This window comes from Vollenhovia emeryi, unplaced genomic scaffold (genome assembly GCF_000949405.1).
Source record: "Vollenhovia emeryi isolate VEMERY1.0 unplaced genomic scaffold, V.emery_V1.0 DF939179.1, whole genome shotgun sequence".
Taxonomy (NCBI): domain Eukaryota; kingdom Metazoa; phylum Arthropoda; class Insecta; order Hymenoptera; family Formicidae; genus Vollenhovia; species Vollenhovia emeryi.
In genome coordinates, this window is record NW_011967187.1 from 949,414 (window position 1) to 968,220 (window position 18,807).

Below are 18,807 nucleotides of genomic sequence, written 5' to 3' on the forward strand. Positions count from 1 at the left end.
AAAAAAATTTCTGGATCCAATGTTATTACACTTGAATGTATCATAAAATAGGATCGATATAGCGTCAATCATATTTATTATAGAGAAAGGAATACTTTAATCTTAAATGAAAAATTCTAAATCTAGACTAACATGATAGTATGTATCGTCTTTTGTCGAACATTGTGGTGCCCACTTCGTGCGTTGTAAAATGAAGGGCATATTTATTCTAAACGCGTTTCTATGTTCAGTATGACAGGTGGTTCTGAATGCATACATAACACAACAATATTTTTCTCACACTTAGTTACTCGCAAATAAAATTACAACATAAATGAACATTAAAAAATAAATGTAAAGCGTACCATCATACCACTCTTCGTCCAATGGATTGAAATTGATACGGACAACCTTATCGAAAGCCTTCTCTGAAAAATTTAATAGGTGTTACAGAACGAATTAGACGGCGACAAACTGTGTGTACAGCATTTAAATTCGCTCTCGCAAACTTACGGCATTTCACACGCACAAAACATCTGTCCGGATTTATTTGCTCACTCGTAAAAACAGGAGCACATTTTCGATAAAAATAAGGCTCGTGACTGAATGCAGGATGATCGCAGACTGAATGATTAGCTCTGTGACAAAAGGGCGGAACATTTTTACCTAAATATAAAACAGCACTTTAGTTAGAAACGAAATAATTGCACGTACTTATGTAAGAAGCTTTGAGAATTACACGTGACAAGCTATATAATTTATTGCATGCTGATAATTAACATTATCAGTACCTTCATATCCTGGTTTGCAGACGCAAGTCAGTCTAGGATCTGCTTTCACGCGGAAATAATCACCATATTCATATTCTTGACCATCTACGATACAAATACCTCTGTCTTCCGGAGTTTCGGCTAAACAGAAGAAACTATTTACACGTTTGTTTCTAGGGTCCGGTTTTACATGTTCTGGTTAACTGTTAACCTGATGTTAGTCGACTCTCCGTCTTTTTCTACGTTATTATCTGAGAAGAGACAGAGAGTCGACTAACCTCTGGATAACAATTGACTAGAAAATGAAAAGCCGGACCTAGGAGTCTCAATTGATACTCGTCACAGTTTCATTTAATCACATCGAGCATGTGTATATGGACATGTAATTTCTTAAATAATTATTTATATGAAGTTTTTATAAATATTAAAATATCATTAAAATATAATTGTTATAACTAATAATATAAATATTACAACTAATAATATACTTTTGTGAGTACCTTTCGGAGCGGATAATTTTTACGTAATTTACTATAAAAGTCGTAAATAATGTATATAATTTTTTATTAAAAATTATTACTTACGACAAATTTCCTTGGGATCTCCGCAACATTTTGACGGGTCGTGTATTAAATAACAGCCACGTATTACACGTTTCTTCGGACATAGGGATTTAATATCAATACATTCAAATGCAGCGCTGTACGAAAAAGTTGAACCGTTTACAAAAATTTTACAAAGTTTACAAACAGTTTACAAAAACAGTTTCTATTTTCTATAATTTAACTAGATCTTGTGGTTATACATCTTATTGTTACATTATAAATAATATAATACGATAAACATTTAATATCTTTATTTGACATCACATACTGTTATATCACAATGCGCTATCTATAGATTTTGCGTTGTGCAATGACTCTTGCTGAACGAGCAATTTAAAAAAGCTACAGAGCATCAAAATAAGTTACATAAAATTAGTCGATAATCAGAAATCCGTCTAGCAACCATTAAAAACAAGAAAAAGTCGCGCAAAAAATTTTACATTAAAGTAAACGAATTCCTTACGATATGTGAATTATGTACACATATCCGTTATAGGTATTATACTTCAAATAGCATGAAAATAACATTTGTAAAGGAGTGATCTTAACATTGAAAACTAATTTTTAAATATAAAAAATATATCGTAGAAATTTTGTCATGACAGCTGTATTAGAAACCATTAGTTGCCCGCGTTAATTCGCGATTCACACGAACACGAATCTTTCGTTACATTACATGTATATCTTCTTTTTCCGTTTATTTTATCTTAGTGGTGTACAGAAAGTCTATAAGGGGTTGCCGATGACCGTAAACATAGCAAAGTAAACATATACATTCGCATACTGTTTCCTACAGTAGATACACACATGATATACCCAACTTATATTGAAATAATTTAACTTATTTAAATTGGAGCCATACTTACATTTCAGTAGGATATTCGCGCGGATATTTGCAAGTACACATGTTGTCGCAAACATTTGCATCTATCGGTTTAAGAAATTCGTCTATCCCGTGCTCGCGACCATTGATGTAGCATTTGTGCGGAAATCTCCTATACATATGGTTACAGTTATATCTTATCGCGCATGGGTTCTCCTCGCCCTTTCTGTACACCGGAGTGCACCCGAGATCCTCGTAATACTTCAGCGGACCCGCGCAGCTCGTTACACCTTTACAAAAAAGAAAATATCAAGGAAATGTTAGCGTTCTAATATATTATCGTCCAATACATTATTGTTATATTCTAGAACAGTTGAAACGTTACGACAAAAGCGATGGGAAAATGAGATAATGGTTTTTCCTCACGATTTATCAAAACCACGGCGATGATGGCGAACGTCGCGTAAACGTATACTTTAGCACAAACACGTGTTTCACCCATGACCGAGCACGCGCAAATGTGTGGTCGACTCTAAAGGTGCGTATACACTACGGCGAACAAACGGCGAACGAACGGCGAACGAACAGCGAATTAGACAGATATGTACACCACAGCGAATGCGAACTGAACTATCGGTAGTGTTCGATTCGCCTTCGGTCCGAGTCGAAAGTTCGTGCGTAGTGTGGACGGGATTCGAATACGAATACGAACGTCCGAACATTCGTGTTCGCCGTTCGTTCGCCGTAGTATACGCACCCTAATATTCACCTTACCTTACTTAAGGTAGAGAGACTACCGTTTTGGAGGGGGTTGCGGGAGCACGGGGAAATAAATGTAAAAATTAATATGAGAGACGAGTCAGTAAATAAACAGAAATACAAAGGACGTTACGAATATTTTATTTCGTGAACGTTAGACAAATGTAAAGGCAGTTGAAAGTTATCTCGATCTTTCAGGCGCAGGCGTTTTCATGTAAAATCTGTAGTTTTGAAATCTTAGTCAATCTATATTTACGGAGTAATGGATATTAATAATTAACAAGTGATTTCTGTCTAAGCGTTAATTAGTATTATAATATGTATAATGTTGTTACAAATATTCAAGTGAAACTTTCTAACAAAGTTTTGCACTTTACGTGACAAAGTAATTATAATATTCTAGAATTTATAAAAAATAAGAATCCAGATATTTGTAATAAGGATTAAATATCATGTTACAAGATCCGTTTTTCATTAGAGTTTCACAAGTCGGCACGGGTGGTACTTCGCAAGTGCACTTAACACATTCGAGTGGAGGTTGAAATTGCTTCAGCGTGTCGCCAATCCGCATTGTTAGATTACCAAATAGGCACATATTTTTCTCTGAAAAAGAAAGGAAACGTCGAACGAAATATCACATTTTTGTGGAATAATACAAGTATAAATGCGTCAATTATTCTAACACACTTGTCTGTTTTCACGTCAGTAAACCTCATACTTTATTCACATGATTATCGAGTCGAATTTGAAAGAATAAATTTTTCTCTCAAACTATGCGATTCGTAAAACTAAAGTAAAAATTTAACGAATAACACGAGACAATTGAAGAACATATATGCGAAATATTACAATTTCTAAAGTTATTAGTGTGATGTAGAAATTTAATAACGAACAATTACTTATAGAAACAATATAATAGAGACTGGTACAACTGCTGTTGAAATTGTATGTAACAAAGTTAATATATCATTTCAATATTCAGTATGACGCAGAAATCTTTTTTCTAGACGTAGTATCTGGCAAATGATAGTATAAAATAAAATTTTAAATAAATATGAAGCGTACCATCGTACCAATTTTTACCCAATTTATTCTCAGCGGCACGGATAACCATGTCGTTTGTGTCCTCTGAAAAAATGCAATAAAAGAAACGAATAATACGGCGACAAAGTGCAGTATTGTACTTTGTTTCGGCAAACTTACGGCATTTCACGTCCACGAAACAGCTGTCCGGATCCAGTATCTTTTTAAAAATTGGAACACACTTTTTACGAAAATAATTCTTGTGACTGAATGCAGGATTGTCGCAGACTGAATGATTACCTCTGACACAGAAGGGCGGAACGTTCTTGCCTACACAGAAAATTTTTAGTTATAATTAAAATAGATACGCTTGCGGAACACTTTGAGAATTACAAGTGAAAAGCTGTATAAATGTATTACATGCTAACAACTGAAATTATCATTACCTTCGTACCCTGGTTTGCAAACACAAGTGAGCCGAGGATCTTCCTTCGCAGGGAAATATTCACCATCCATGTAGACTTTAGTGTCTACAATACACACATGTCTCTCTTTCATAGGTCCAGCTAAAACATATAAGAAGTGTCGCTTATACTCTTGTACTATGAGTATATTCGTCACTGCTTCATTTAATTATATTGAGCAGTTATAATTATTTAACACACAGATATTGCGTATGTGATGAATTATTTATATCCAATTTTTGCAAACAACAAAATATTATTCTTCCAAAAAAACAATTTACTTTCGAGATACCTTTAGTGCGGATAATTCCCACGTAAGGAATAACTGTCAAGTGAATAATGTGTATGTAACTTTTAATTAAGAATTGTTACTCACGACAAATTTCCTTTGGATCTCCGCAACATGTTGACAGGTCATGACTTAGATAGCAGCCATGTTTTACGCGTTTCTTCGGACATAGGGATTTAATGTCAATGCAATCAAATGCAGGGCTGTACGAAAAAGTTGCTCAGTTTACAAAATTTTTATTTTATCTTTATTTACCGGTATAAAAGTTTTATATCTTTAGACGATTATAAGAATAATACATATATCACACGCGCGAGCATGCGCGTTTGTGTGTGTGTGTGTGTGTTATTTGTATCATTATTTAAAATAACACAAGAAATATAGAAATATAGAAACGTATTATTTGGTCAGGTTGGAGCTTAGGGTCTAATAATGTTTTTGCATATATTGTATAATACATTCTTTTCAGTACGCACAATACGTATATACAATGTGCGTTAATTATCCTGTTGTATGTTAAAATTCTGTTAATTAACGTATCGAATTTACATGAAATTATTTATACTGGAGTCATACTTACATATCGTCATTTGCATATCCGCGTTTGCAAACGCATAACTCTTCACAATGATTAGCGTCTTGCTGCCGAAGCGCGCGGTTGATCGCGTAATCGTGACCGTTGATGTAACACTTTAATCTGGATCTCGCGTACACGTGATCGCAGTCGTATCTCGTCGCGCACCGACTATTATTTTTGTACACCGGCGTGCATCCCAAATCCTCGTAATATTTCAACGGACCTGGGCAGCTTGTTTTAACGTCTTTACAAAAAGAGAAAATGTCAACGCATTAGCGTTCTAATGCGTTATCGTGTGCAATTGGCACCGACAATGGAAAATGTAGTATAACGGTTTCAAATCCGTCGATATTATGTAATGTCTGACTAATTTCAGAAGGAATCGTTACATTCTAAAACAATTAAAGCGTTACGACTGAAGCGACAAGAAAATGAGATATTGATTTTTTCTTACGGTTTACCAAAACCACGGCGATAATGACGAACGCCGCGTAGACGAACACTTGAGCACAAACGCGTGTTTCACCCATGTTTGATCACGCGCAAATGCGTTGTCGACTGTAATATTCATCTTACCTTACTTACATTATAAAACGATCGATTTGGAGAGGGATGCGGGAGAATATATCTAATAAATGTAAAAGTAAGCTTGATAGACGAGTTAGTAAGGAAAAAGAAGTACAAAGGACGCCACGAATACTTAGTTCTGTAAACGTTAAACCAATGTAAAGATATTTGAAAGATATCTCGATCTTTCCGTTTCTAAGTTAAATTTGTAGTTAAAAAATCTCAACTAATCTATATTTACATATAGAGTTGATTAAGCTACATATAAATTCTTTATTGTCACGATTTTCGCAATGTCACATTTCCTCCATTGTCACGATTTGACAAGAGTAGTTATGTCCGGTCAGCACACTCGGGGAAAACAAAGACAGCAACCCATTTTGAGGCCCACAATTAGTAATCGAATTATTTGGATTGTGCGTAACTCCAATCTTTTATGAATTTTACCCCGCGTAACTAAAAATCGTAATTAGCTATTCTATCTATATATCCAAGATTTTTAAGTAATATTATTCAATTCTGTCAATTTGTTCTGTCGATATTCAGTAACGCAAAGATAATTTTTACTTAAGAGGCACTAACCGAAATGTTAAGTTGCTTGACTACAAAAAAAAACGGTTACAATTTTTCCCAGAGTAGAATGCTACGAAGAATCCAAATAATTCGATTGCCAATCGTGGGCGCTAAAATGCGTAGCTGTCTTTTTTTCCCTTGAGCATTCAAGTGCTTCACCGGGGATCGAACTAGACTGTGTGAAAACTAAATAAGGACAAAAATACTAGAGATAATAGATTTTATTCTTGGCCGGAAAGATAGCCCGATTCGTAATTCCGCGGCGATAATCTGAAATGTTCGCGTTTTGATAGGAGGGAACTTGTGATGGTTATTCTTTGAGAGAGATGAGATCACGAAGGGGGGAGTATTAATATATGGAAGATTCGGTATATTGTTTTACCTTTTTATTCGTATCCTTTTATGTTACATGATAGTCGTGAAAGCCTAAGTATTTGACCCAAAAATACTGTCGTTTGAATGTCGGAACTAAAACTCCGTGTTCTGGTTATGCGCAAGAGAATAAGTAACTGTTAGTAGGCGGCTGAGTGTGGAGATAACACGTAAGAATGACGGTGAATCAGTTGCTGCGAGTAAAAGCTACGAGTGAAAACTGTGACGCTTTTCGCTCCTCTATATATACCCGAAAAAATGACAGGAACCTCCCCTGCTCGACTCATATTCGGGACTTATCTTAGTAGAAGGGAGAAGGTTTTTTCCAGAAGTTTGTGATATCTGGGTCCGGAATTATGTGTCCATTGGCCACGTTACTCTGTTGGAATTTAATCTGTAGACTACGTGTCTCTTGCCATGGTTTCCTTGCTGGAACTTTATTTGTAGATAAACAGAACGTTCTATGCGAGCATTCGAAGGAAAATTTTAGGAAATTGTAAGAATTTTGTTTATCCGTGATACCATAAAGACTCGGTCTCCTTTTAACGCGATAGATCGCGATATCCTAAATTCTTTTTGTAAAATTACACAGCTTGTTTTACATCGCGGATCCCAAAGGCCAGTCAGCGTCACTCATTGTATGCTAGGGAAAACGCGGTTGTAAACGCGTTAATGAGAATAAACACTACTGACGTAGGAGCAGATTTATCGATCTGGAATAAACTTGTAGTTTCCGTGGAATCGTCAATTAAATAGGGAAGTAACATTTTGAAAAAGAGAATTATTCTCCATTTTTAAGATGGAAGTCTCGCTACATGTTTGAATTACTATCTTGACTGATTGTGAGTGAGAAAGGTTTGATGAAAAATAAACTGCATGCATTAAAAAAAGTTTCTTGTGACGATGTCAATTGTTATTTCATCTTAGTGCAAACAAAAATTAAGAATACGAAGTGTTCTAATGCCACACAGTACGTTTAAATTAATTTAGTTATTGCTAGTAGAACACGTGTTCATTATTAATTTTATTTTTTCTGATGATTCGACTCCAGTCTAATTGCGTTCATAATCTGTCAACAATATGATCTTACAGCAGTTAAAATAAAGAAGAAGATATGCGACATTTTCATCAAATCATTTTGTGTTGTATACAAAGTTTTCTTATATAAATCTCAGAAACAAATCTTGATCTGTTTTGCATTGGTTGTATCAAAATACTTATAATATTAAATTAACTTTTATGTCTTATATAAAAAAGAATTCTTACAGCATATTAGCAATATAATAAGAAGGCATATTTATTTAAATGTAATATTTAACGGATTACACATTGTGAAAGAATAATTCAATTATCTAAGAGTATTCTTTAAATATAATTTTTTAAATTGAATGTCACAAATGTTAATTAATAATATAATACATAACATTTAATATTAACTAGCATTTGATATTTAAAATGAATTTAATATTAACACTTTATTCCCACCAAGAAAGATATAGGCCCATAGGGAATGCTAGAAATACTGACATATTTTTAATAAAAATAAAATGACGATGAAAATAATCGAGCCTTAATTAAAGTTTCTGTCGATACATTTTTATATTTATAATAAAAGTATTCGGTATTAGTCTCGAATTATAAGACAACTTACGATCTCTTACATTAATAGATATAATGAATCTATTATATTTATTATATTACATTCATTATATGTTGATTGATAATTTATTTACGATTTATTACCGTGAGGTTAAGCGCAACATTAAAGAAAGAACATTAATAAAAAGGTTAGATGCAAACAACTCTTTCAGTTATCTTTATTGTCGTCAGTGATTCAAGATTCGCCATCAAGACTCTCGGTAATTACGTAATACGCCTACATTAAATTTACTTTTAAACGTATAGGAAGAGTAAAATATGGAGAAAGTCTCTCTGTAGTACGCATAAAACAAGACAAGAAGTGGATAGTGAAAACTTATCGAAAAGAAGGACGACATTCGAGAGGAATCAGGCAATTATCTTTTCCTTTTTTTTTTTTTTGAAAAGGGAATTAACAACTTGCAACTATCTGACATATTTAAGGGGTTTTTATTTCGGAATTGCATCCATCTTTGAAATATATAATTAATATCTCGCAACGGACGCGTTGACCCTGCAGCAAATGCGACGGGAAGAAAGAAGGAATCTTCGCCGAACGCGAAAAAATCACCGACACACATTTTCGTTTCTCTCTTTCTTTTTTTCTCCCCGGCTGACGCCGTGCCGAAACTAAGAACTAAGAAAGGATGAGAGAACATGATTTTTCTTTTGGTATCACTCGCTTTCGACGCGTTTATCCTAATCGGGATAACATTCCGCTCCGTCTTTCGCTCGCTCCTCTCCTTCCTCTTCCATTATTTCCCTTTTTATTCGTAAACTTAAGTTATATATTATACATTAAAGTGTTTCGCGTATTCGACTTTTAGAGAATCAGCAGTCTGACCGCATATTTATTAAACGCCAATTTTTGCCAATTAGACCTTCGAAACTGAAGCCACGCTTGAATTGTCGAGAGTACAGTAATTAAACAGTAATTTTTGTGATACCTCCATACTTTCGAAATCTACCTCTAATAACGTAATTCATAATTAGTTTCACATTATTAGTCTTGTGCAAATAGCGATCTGCTTTCGATTTACTGGATTTTCCAAATTTCAAGTCAAAGCTTATTTTCAAAACTTACAACTGCAAGGATTACTTTAAATTGTTATGCTTGTGTAGTAATATCGGAGTAATATATTACAGTGTAGAATTTCCAACTGCGTCTTTTCGATTTATATTGCAGGACAATAAACTTCTCTCGCATTCTCTTTCCTTTACCCTCACTATCTATCTCTCTCTCTCTCGCTCTCTCTCTCTCTGTTCTTTTGTTTCACACACACACGCACACAAACACGCATACACATACGCACGCGCAATCGTTTTCCATCGACTTTTGCATTTCGCCCAGTACTCAAAATCGCCTCTAACCGTCACGCGAAATCGTTTCTCTTTTTTTCCCGGTCGACCTCGGAAACCGATCAGACTTGCGATAATCGTGTTATTCTATTGTGCAATCGCAGAGAAGCTTTGGCGCAGATTCCGGACGACCCTCTCGCAAAGTAATCCGCTCGTTGGTCAGCGGCCGGAGAAAATTCGCGTAACGAATTCGCTTCGTATTCGTGGAGGACCGTTATAAGGCACTTTTACCTGCACTACGAAATCGTTAGATGAACATGACGCGTGTACGCTAACACCTGCGCGCTAATAAATGTCAGTACTTTCCGAAACTCACTATAACTACTCGCTAAACGCAAAAGTGCGCGACTCGGCGCGCAAAGCTCCGAGACGAGAATTCGCTAAAAGGCATTTAAGTGCAAGGGCACTTGCTCGAATTTATTCGCTAATTGCGCGTTATTATCTTTCCTCGCAAACACTTGTAAAACATTTTTTTTTTCCCTACGTCGTTTGAGCGTGATCGGATTTGCGAGGGGGCTCATCATCCGAATCTCCCCGTCCTCCTCGCAATCAGCCTGGAATCGGGATTTCCGAAGTCGACGTACATGATCGCGCGCGCGACACTTGGTTGATATTTGCGCAGCGTTCCTCGTGGTGGGAAGTCTCGTTTCGCTAAAGCGGACGCAGTGTCGCACAGGTCGCGTCTTCTCGAAGCTCAACACCTCAAAATTTCTTTCCCTTCTCGCGGAAGTCAGTGCAATAGAGTTGTCAATCGCGTCGTGTATGTTTATTTTTTCCCCGCGGCGTCGCACGCATCCAGAGCGGCGACCATCGCACCTTCCAAGTTAGCGGATAATTATTGGAAGAGAGAGATAAAAAAGACGTTTTTTTCCGTTTTTCCGTTTTCTTCAAGTTAATTAATTAGTTAGTTAGTTGGTTAAACTACTCGAATACTGAGATAGTGACTTTTCGTTTATTATTCTTGCGCAAGTAACACGTAAGCGATTCTATATAAAGTCAGGAACGATAATACGAGAGGAATTATGAATTTGATTTTTCTGCCGTTTCGTTTTCATTGCGTTTTCTCGTGTTTTTAAATTTATCCACACTGGGTCGCGAAGGTGACGTATTGTCGCCCATCAGATCGGTCGACGAGATCAGCGTCTCAAACGATCACAATAGTGATTCAAAGCGTCGAATACCTCTCACTTCCTTTGGAGTTCGTTCTTAAATTAAGGAGGGTAGACTTTCGTCGGCTCAGCCTTGATGCCTGCGCTCCGTTTTCCTTATGCATTATTATTATTATTAATATTACCTTTTGTGTCATTAAAGTATTATTAATATGAATATTATCAATATCTTCAGTATTATATTACCGGTACTCTATTATGATTATTATTATTATTAGCATTATGAATATATTATTGTTCTTCTTATTATTATTTTTGTTATGCATTAACTGTTAATTATTAATAAGTATTATTATTAGTACTGTTATTGTTGTTGCGGTTGTTATTTTGTTATTATTGGTAATATTTGTATAGTAATATTATATATTACCATTATAATCATTAATAGTATTAATATTATTGTTATTATTATTATCATTGTTGTTGCCGTTATTATTATTAATATTACCTCCATCATTATTAATATTAATATTATTATTACTGTTATTACTAATATTATTGTTGTCATTATTTTTTTTTATCATTAGTATCATTTTTATCATCACCATCATTATTCTCTTTTTACTTTTTATACATTACGATCGGTACAATGGTCGTAAACGCACTCCTTGAGCTTGTTAAAGGCTTTTTCTTCTTTATCGAGACTTGTACGTACTTGTAGCATTTTTTTTCCTTCAAAAGGAATTAAGTAGAAAAAAGAAGTAATAGTAGTATAATAGTAGAAGATGAAGAAGTAGAGGAATTCGAAGAAATGTTCCTTAACAGTGCTAGAAATACGCTTGCTTAATGTCATTCGTAAACTGTACCATGGACGCAAGTGGTTGTTCTTTCTTCCAGCTGAACGGCGGAATGTCTCTAGTCGTATTTATAATTTTTCCCTCTCAACACACACACACAGACGCACATACACACTTTTCTTTTCGCTGATCCTTTCTCGCACGTGCATACTCCCTTACCCATGCTCCAGCAATTTGAAAGAAAGAAAAAAAGAACAATCAGTCGAAGTCGCACCGAGGAAACCTTTTCGAACCCTTTCACGGGCGTATTGCACCCCTCGCATCCTTCTCTTCCTCACCACGAATCTTTCTACGATCCCGCTAATCGCACCGCTCGTCGCCCATCGCAATTTACTTCACATCGATCGAATAAATACAATAAATACGTCATCGCGCTGTTCACACCCGTCGCTTTCTCACACCACATTCGCCGTTGTTGTTCCTCCGCTGTTTCATTATCGTTACTTAAGCTTTATCATTATTTTGATAATAATTTAGTAATAGTACGACGATACCTTAATAAGGCCCAGTAAGGCTGCGTGGGTCGAACGTGACATTCCCACGAAAAAAATGTCATTTATATCTTCAAGTTTTTTTTTTCTTCCTTTAGTTCGCGCGCGTCGCGTCGGAACGATAACTCACGCGGACGCATCTCGTTTCGTTCAATGAACTGCTTTGAACAAACAAAAAAAAAACGTATGCCGCCACCCGAAAATTGTCGTCCCGTGTTCAAGGCATCTTTTTTTTCCCCCCCCGTTTATTGTCGCGTTATTGTTTTGCCGCAATTATCAGTTATCTCGTGCATATATATTCTCTTTTTCTCCTCCCGAAAAAATTTCCAGCTCCCGAATCGTTTTTCAATTCTCGACGATCTTGCTGTTCGAAACGTCAGCTCGTAATTAGACACGTGTCTTCGGTGTACGCCATTCAAGGGACGTTCGCGAGTTCGTTATACAAATGGCGTAATACAAATGGTACTTTCCTTTCCCCGTTACGGATTAAGGTGAACTGCAAAAATTGTCTGTCACAGTGCGAAATATCAGGAGCACGAGTGTGCGGCCTCACTTTTCAGTCGCGCGTACCGAATACTGTATACTTTAACGCTTTGCGGAGCATCGAATTGTCGGTTGCCTGTCTGTAAAAATCGTCGAAATATACGCACGCCCGCAGCACCCCGTACCAATCGCAGTTCTGGGGCCAACCTTACGCTTAACGGTATAATTAATAATAATAAATTTTCTTCCGCCTCTTTTGAACTTTGTGGGTACCTTTCGTCCCCGCCCGTCTCGTTTCCAACCCCCGGCTCCGGCATACTGGATTTACGTGTACTTATGCGTATAGGTGTGTCGGTGTATATGGCGTATGCGTGCGTGCGTACGTGTGTATTATATATTTATAATATATATATATATATATGTATATTTTTAGACTTTTAAATAGCATTTTTATTACTTTTTAAACCGTTACTTTCGATACTTTCATAAGTTTTGCATAAAAAACAAGGCAATTAGAGAGATTCAGTTTCTTTCTCGTCTTTATACTTAATACGCGCGCGCGCGCGCGCGCCCGTACGCGAATATTTCTATATTTCGGTTGAATCACGTCGTGTGTATGTATGCGTCCGAGAATGTATATATATATTTATATAATATATACATCTTATATATATATGTATAATCGTAAAAGTCACGTCTTTTACTTTCAATCGTTTTAATTACTCTCTCATTCTCGCGCACTCTTTCTCTCATTCTCGTCACGCAACTAATAAAGAAAGACTAAGCTCTTGGGTAAAGAATACCGACTCTGAGTATATAACTCTTTCTTTCTCGCGTATCTCTTCCTTGCCTTTTACGATCGCGTACAAATAAACCGGAGAGATATAGATAAATATATTATATGCGTATTGTAAACGACGCTTTGAAACCGAGAGACGCCGCGTCTCCCTTTCTTCTCCGTTTGTCTCTTTTTTTTTTTACAAATTACCAACCGGTAGGATCTAATCTACGCACTCGACCGTTCTATATTCTGTATATATATATATAGAAAGGCCAATTTTTATTTTATCACCACGCGCGCTCGGATCGCGCTCGGAGACGCAGTCGCGTCGATGTGGCGTGTAAATCTAGCAAAATTACCTAGTTCCTTTGACTATCTTTGCGTGCCGTCTTACCCTCGGGCGATGCTTTTCAGGAAACCGTCCTCGCGCGGACTACTGTTCGAGCACGCCGCGCTCTCGAGTGCCGTTCGCACAGCGCTCGGTCGGACTCCCGGCTCGCTCGGTTTCCCCGTTTCTAACGCGGGACGAAATCCCGCGGGATTCGGACGGTTTCTGGACCGATTTGTCTCGGACCGAGTCCGGGCTCGCGGTTACGATTCCGCGATTACTTATTTCCCCTCTCTTTTTACAAGGCAGAGCCCGACGACTCTTCTCGAACGTCTGGCTCTTTCGTCTCCCTGTCGCATTTTTCTTTTAAGGACAACCGCACTCGTCCACCACCATCTTCGGCAGGTCTCTCTTGATAATATTCGAGTCCGGGCCGTAATAGATGAGCGACATGGGCGAGAACTTGAGAGGCGCGCAGCACGGTTGCATACCGGCCAGTCGGTCCATCTTCCGGTATTCCTCGATCACGTGGGTGTAATAGTTGAGAAATGTGTCCGGCGTCCTGTGACCAGCCGCGCAGTCTCCTCTACAGTAATTGGCGTAGTATCTGCCGAGAGAGTCCATATTAGCGTATCGATAACGGCGCTCGTGCGCGTTTACGTGCCTCGAGAAATGTCTAGGACACTTTCTTTGGGGGGGAATGTACCCTAGTAGCACAGTACATTGGCTAAACATTGGTCCCAATGTTGGTTATATTAGAAATGCATTGGCCGATATTGTCCAAACGTAAAGCCATGGAACAAATGTAAAAATTGCACGATAATAATTGTATAATATTAGATTTAAATTGGAAGTGCGTTGGCCAATATTTAACAATGTAATAAGAATATTGGCCTAATATTAATACAATATTAGACCAATGTTGCTAAATAAGAGAAAGCGTCCATCTTACAATATTGGACCAATATCGGGAATACTAGATTTACTTTATTTCCCAATGTTGCGCCAATATATACAGGGTGTCCTGAAATTCGCGAATCAAAATACCATAGCAAGAAAGTCGTCGAAAAAATAAATTAAAAAGTTATTTACCATTTTTCGTTCCAAGCAGTAGTTTTTTTAGATAAAAAGGTTCAAAACAGGCCAATTATACATTACAGTTGAACGGAAACCTGTCCGTGAGTCGCGCGTCGATAGTGTTAATGCACTAACTTCCGTTCAACCGTAATGTATGATTGGCCTATTTTGAACCTTTTTATCTAAAAAAACTACTGCTCGGAACGAAAAATGGTAAATAACTTTTTAATTTATTTTTTCGACGACTTTCTTGCTATGGTATTTTGATTCGCGAATTTCAGGACACCCTGTATACTGTGCTACTAGGGTATCTCGATAATTTATTATCACTGACATTAGTATATTATTAGATATTCGAATATCTCGATCGTTGCTCGAAATACGCAGGAGTGGCCGTACAGGAAATTATTTATTTACTGCCGTCCGGCTTGCTTACCCCTGAGGAGCAATAATCCAATCGTCCCACCCAAGCTGAGAGAAGCTGACGTAGAACCTCTGCTTGCAGCACTGACCCTTTATCGCGCCGCTGCACTCGATCGCTCGTCTCCTAACGCGCCTCGTGACCGCTGGATCGGTACGCACGACTAGAAACGGTCTGTCCGGATCGTGATCGCCTGAAAGGAAATGCAGCTCTAATTACCGCACGCTTCCATACGAGACTAAAGTAGCGATTGTATTATAAATTACTGTAGAAACTTGATCGATCACGCCGGACCAGTCATATCTTTCGACGACGTGATCGATTGAACTGACCGAAATGTTTCAATCTTCTTGAATAACGCAATTATCGATCTCGCAATTATCGAAAGCTGGCTAACATCGGAATTTTTATACTTCTTATACTTTTCAAACATTTGGAACGCCTGGAGTTTCGGCTAGCACTCGTGAATTTCATCTTGCAAACCGTTTAAGAAGAGAATATCTCGCATGTTGTAATATATAATAAAAATATTATAGTATAGTCAGAATAATTAGCAAAAACTTATGCGCTAGCTTGCAAGATGATATTTATAAGAATTTTCCAATCAACGTGCATTTAGATCAGATTGACAAACTTTTTCTGCAAACAGGTAGACAGTAAGCAGATTTCAGGTTTTGCGGATCGAAAAAATAAATTTTCACAGACTTTCGGTTGACAAAAATCAAAATATATAAAAAATCGCGCGAGTTAAAAGATAGTGAATCATAAATTGCTATTTCCTGGATTAAACGGGTGAATCTATCGCGAACATTTGCCGAATTTTCCGACATTTTCTTCCGGGATTACCTTTCGGATTCAGGGACGACTCGATCACGTGCGGCGAGTGCCCGTCGAAGGTCGATACGTGGACGTGCGAGCCGCACCCGCTGCAGTCGACGAGCAGCGTCAGTTTATCTTTCGAGTAGTTCGTACTGTACCATCTGCTGACGACCTTCGTCACGTCGAATTTCTGCCAGCCGAGCTGGCCGATGTTCACCACAAGAGATGTCACCATCTCTAGGTGTTGCCCGAGTTCCTGTAGATTGAAACGCTCGCTTTAGATAAAGGAAACTTTGCTCTAACGTAAAATAATCATTTTGTTGGGCTGCATTACTAACAGCTTTGTGCGTCCTAAGAGACAGAAACGTTAGAATAGTATTTGTTTCAAAACAATAAATTCTATTGCGAAAGGTATTTCGATTGTTAGATAATTCCTTCTGTGGATTTTTGTCGAATTGATTGCTGCGGTTAATTAAAGTCGAAACTAAAGAATCCAGAGGAGACGCGATATTAAAAATTTGCATAATTTCGCAGGGGTGGCTCTCATTCGCACAGTCATTTGGGCTTAGCGAACCCACGGACTCACTAAACCGCGGATACTCGCATACAGTTACACCTCATATAGACTCGTTACGCACACATATTTTGTGAGTGAGGAACAAATATTTGAAAAAAAATGGAAGCAAGGTATAATCTGATGTAAAAGGAGAATAAGAAAAATGAGAGTACTAGCTAGACCCATACAGATTTGTGTTTGATATGAGGTGGAGCAGAATGGCAAGAGCTGGGCTAGGGTTCATTTATTTCTTCTTTATACTTTGAAAGAAGGATCTTTATGAAGTTATAAATTAGGGGATAGATTACCTTGCCTCGGAGATGCGTCGTGTTACCGCAGTGCACTCTAAATACCCAGAGAGTGATATTTCTTTGGTTTATCTGACTGTGACGATGATGCTGATAGTGATGGGCATGCTTGAGCTCCACTCTCGCCCACAGAGTGGCCCGTTTGATTCTCAGAGGTTCCAATGCCGGTTCGCCGCCGCTCGACATCGGGAATTCCAGCAATGGCTGGCCGTTCAACGTGTGCCCTGCAACAGAACATAAATACTTCAATTTAGGAAGATCAGATACAAAAGTGAGCGCAATTAAACAGTCGATTTAAACCGTCATAATTTGCAGGACTCGGGGTTCTAATTCGAGACGTGGCTTTTATAAAATATATATTCCCCACATTGCGTGATAAAGTTTGACGGAAATACTGAAAATTTACCCATTTATATGCGAAACATCGGTAAATCGCGAGTATTCCCTTTTAAATAAATTTTACCAACATAGATCGCGGGAAAAGAGTGAGAGGAAGGTAATTAACATTTGTGAAAAGAAAGAATTAGAAAATGAGACGGCGATTATGTACACCATGTGCAACGCAACGTGTGCAATTGCTAATTTCCGGCGTGTTCACGATAAAAATGTCGCGTCCGCATGGATAGATTTTTCCAGACTTCGTTTTTTTCCTCTTTCCCCTTTGCCATGTACTAGAAATTACGCGCCGGACTTGATTCATATACAGGGTGTCTTACAACCTTCAATCTAAAATTTAACGATCAATTTTCCTTAGAGGAAAAAGTCTTTCTCGTCAATGGCTAGCATGTTTTTCAAATGGTTTACATTAAATGTTTCGATAATCAAGCTGCGAGCTGAAATTCTAAGAAATGTGACTATCGGGTTCCATTGTTATTCCATCAAATGTCGTTAACATTCCGTTGTTCGATCGCGACCCGAAAGCTGCCCTCGTCAAAACGGAGCCAGGGAACGGCTGATTCTCAGTCAGCTCGCGATATCAGAAACCAGGGTGCTTGATGTTTCAATTAAGAGAAAGTCCGCTCCTAAATTGATCCTAAAATAATCTAATCACTGTAATTAAGCTGCGCGCTTCCCGCAGCCACCCTTTATGTACGCGCATACACACACGCGCGCGCGAGCGCGCGGCACACGTACACGTGCCGCGTTCAACGCTCGTTCACTCGAAAGCGCCGTTCCTCATCTCTCTTTCTCCCTCGCCCTCGTGGCGGAGGAGGAGGGGTGTACGTGTGTACACCTGCTTGCGTCTGTGTGGCGCGCGTGGAGTGAAAGCAGGGCGGCTTCATCCTTTAACGGTTTGGTGAGTCACGGACCGGGGTGGGTCGGGGTAGGGATAAGCACAGGGTGTCTGCCGCCCGTCTGCCTTCTGCCTTTCACCGCGCACCCCCTTCGCTGTAACCCTCTATCGCCACCGCCGCCGCCACCACCCACCCGCACCCTCGTCTCCGCAGTCAACTAGCCGCGTCGCTGCGCGCGCTACGACGGCCGATATACACGCGATTATATCGCCGTTCGTCGTCCTTGCGATTGTAATGACTCGCAATGACCGATAACGTCGCGCGAAAACTCGCGGCGCCCCACGCTGATAATTCGCGATCATTCGCGACGATAGCTGTTCGACGAGGCCTCGCGAAGATTCGCTGCGACTCGCGGCAGAGGATTATTTTCTGCTTGCGATGCGCCGCGCTAGGATCGTGTACTCTGGGGCTTTCTTCGATCTTTCAACCCTTTGGAATATTTCAATTAGAGTAATATCTATGTGTTGTATGTAAGAATGTTTTT

At 38.3% G+C, this 18,807-nt stretch overlaps 3 protein-coding genes across 3 annotated transcripts in view; all 3 read right to left on the bottom strand.

Annotated features, from left to right (window-relative positions):
- The window catches only part of LOC105563235, a 6,051-nt gene extending 3,072 nt beyond the window's left edge, over positions 1-2,979 (bottom strand). The window contains exons 1-6 of the mRNA XM_012014645.1: positions 2,604-2,979; positions 2,221-2,467; positions 1,334-1,449; positions 771-890; positions 493-645; positions 345-407 (exon numbers count right to left, since the gene is read on the bottom strand). Coding sequence (XP_011870035.1) covers positions 345-407; positions 493-645; positions 771-890; positions 1,334-1,449; positions 2,221-2,467; positions 2,604-2,679 — 775 coding nt within the window. The 5' untranslated portion in view covers positions 2,680-2,979. The remainder of the gene's footprint in view (positions 1-344; positions 408-492; positions 646-770; positions 891-1,333; positions 1,450-2,220; positions 2,468-2,603) is intronic.
- Positions 2,980-4,145: 1,166 nt separating this feature from the next.
- Positions 4,146-5,819, bottom strand: LOC105563281. The gene is made up of 6 exons (XM_012014745.1): positions 5,744-5,819; positions 5,293-5,533; positions 4,800-4,915; positions 4,406-4,525; positions 4,209-4,289; positions 4,146-4,162 (listed from the first exon to the last, which is right to left on the bottom strand). Exons 1-6 carry the CDS (start codon positions 5,817-5,819, stop codon positions 4,146-4,148), a joined length of 651 nt encoding a protein of 216 aa, XP_011870135.1.
- Positions 5,820-13,153: 7,334 nt separating this feature from the next.
- LOC105563282 (inhibin beta chain) overlaps positions 13,154-18,807 on the bottom strand; it is a 29,214-nt gene continuing 23,560 nt past the window's right edge. The window contains exons 2-5 of the mRNA XM_012014746.1: positions 17,029-17,271; positions 16,192-16,420; positions 15,361-15,538; positions 13,154-14,454 (exon numbers count right to left, since the gene is read on the bottom strand). Coding sequence (XP_011870136.1) covers positions 14,214-14,454; positions 15,361-15,538; positions 16,192-16,420; positions 17,029-17,271 — 891 coding nt within the window. The 3' untranslated portion in view covers positions 13,154-14,213. The remainder of the gene's footprint in view (positions 14,455-15,360; positions 15,539-16,191; positions 16,421-17,028; positions 17,272-18,807) is intronic.

What these genes read in the sequence shown, in the direction of transcription:
- LOC105563281 (XM_012014745.1), bottom strand. Translation starts at nt 5,819, where the DNA reads ATGGGTGAAACACGCGTTTGTGCTCAAGTGTTCGTCTACGCGGCGTTC. An exon ending in GGATATGCAAATGACGATAT is followed by an intron (nt 4,916 to 5,292) that starts GTAAGTATGACT and finishes TTTTTCGTACAG; the next exon opens with CCCTGCATTTGATTGCATTG. An exon ending in AGATCCAAAGGAAATTTGTC is followed by an intron (nt 4,526 to 4,799) that starts GTGAGTAACAAT and finishes TATATGTTTTAG; the next exon opens with CTGGACCTATGAAAGAGAGA.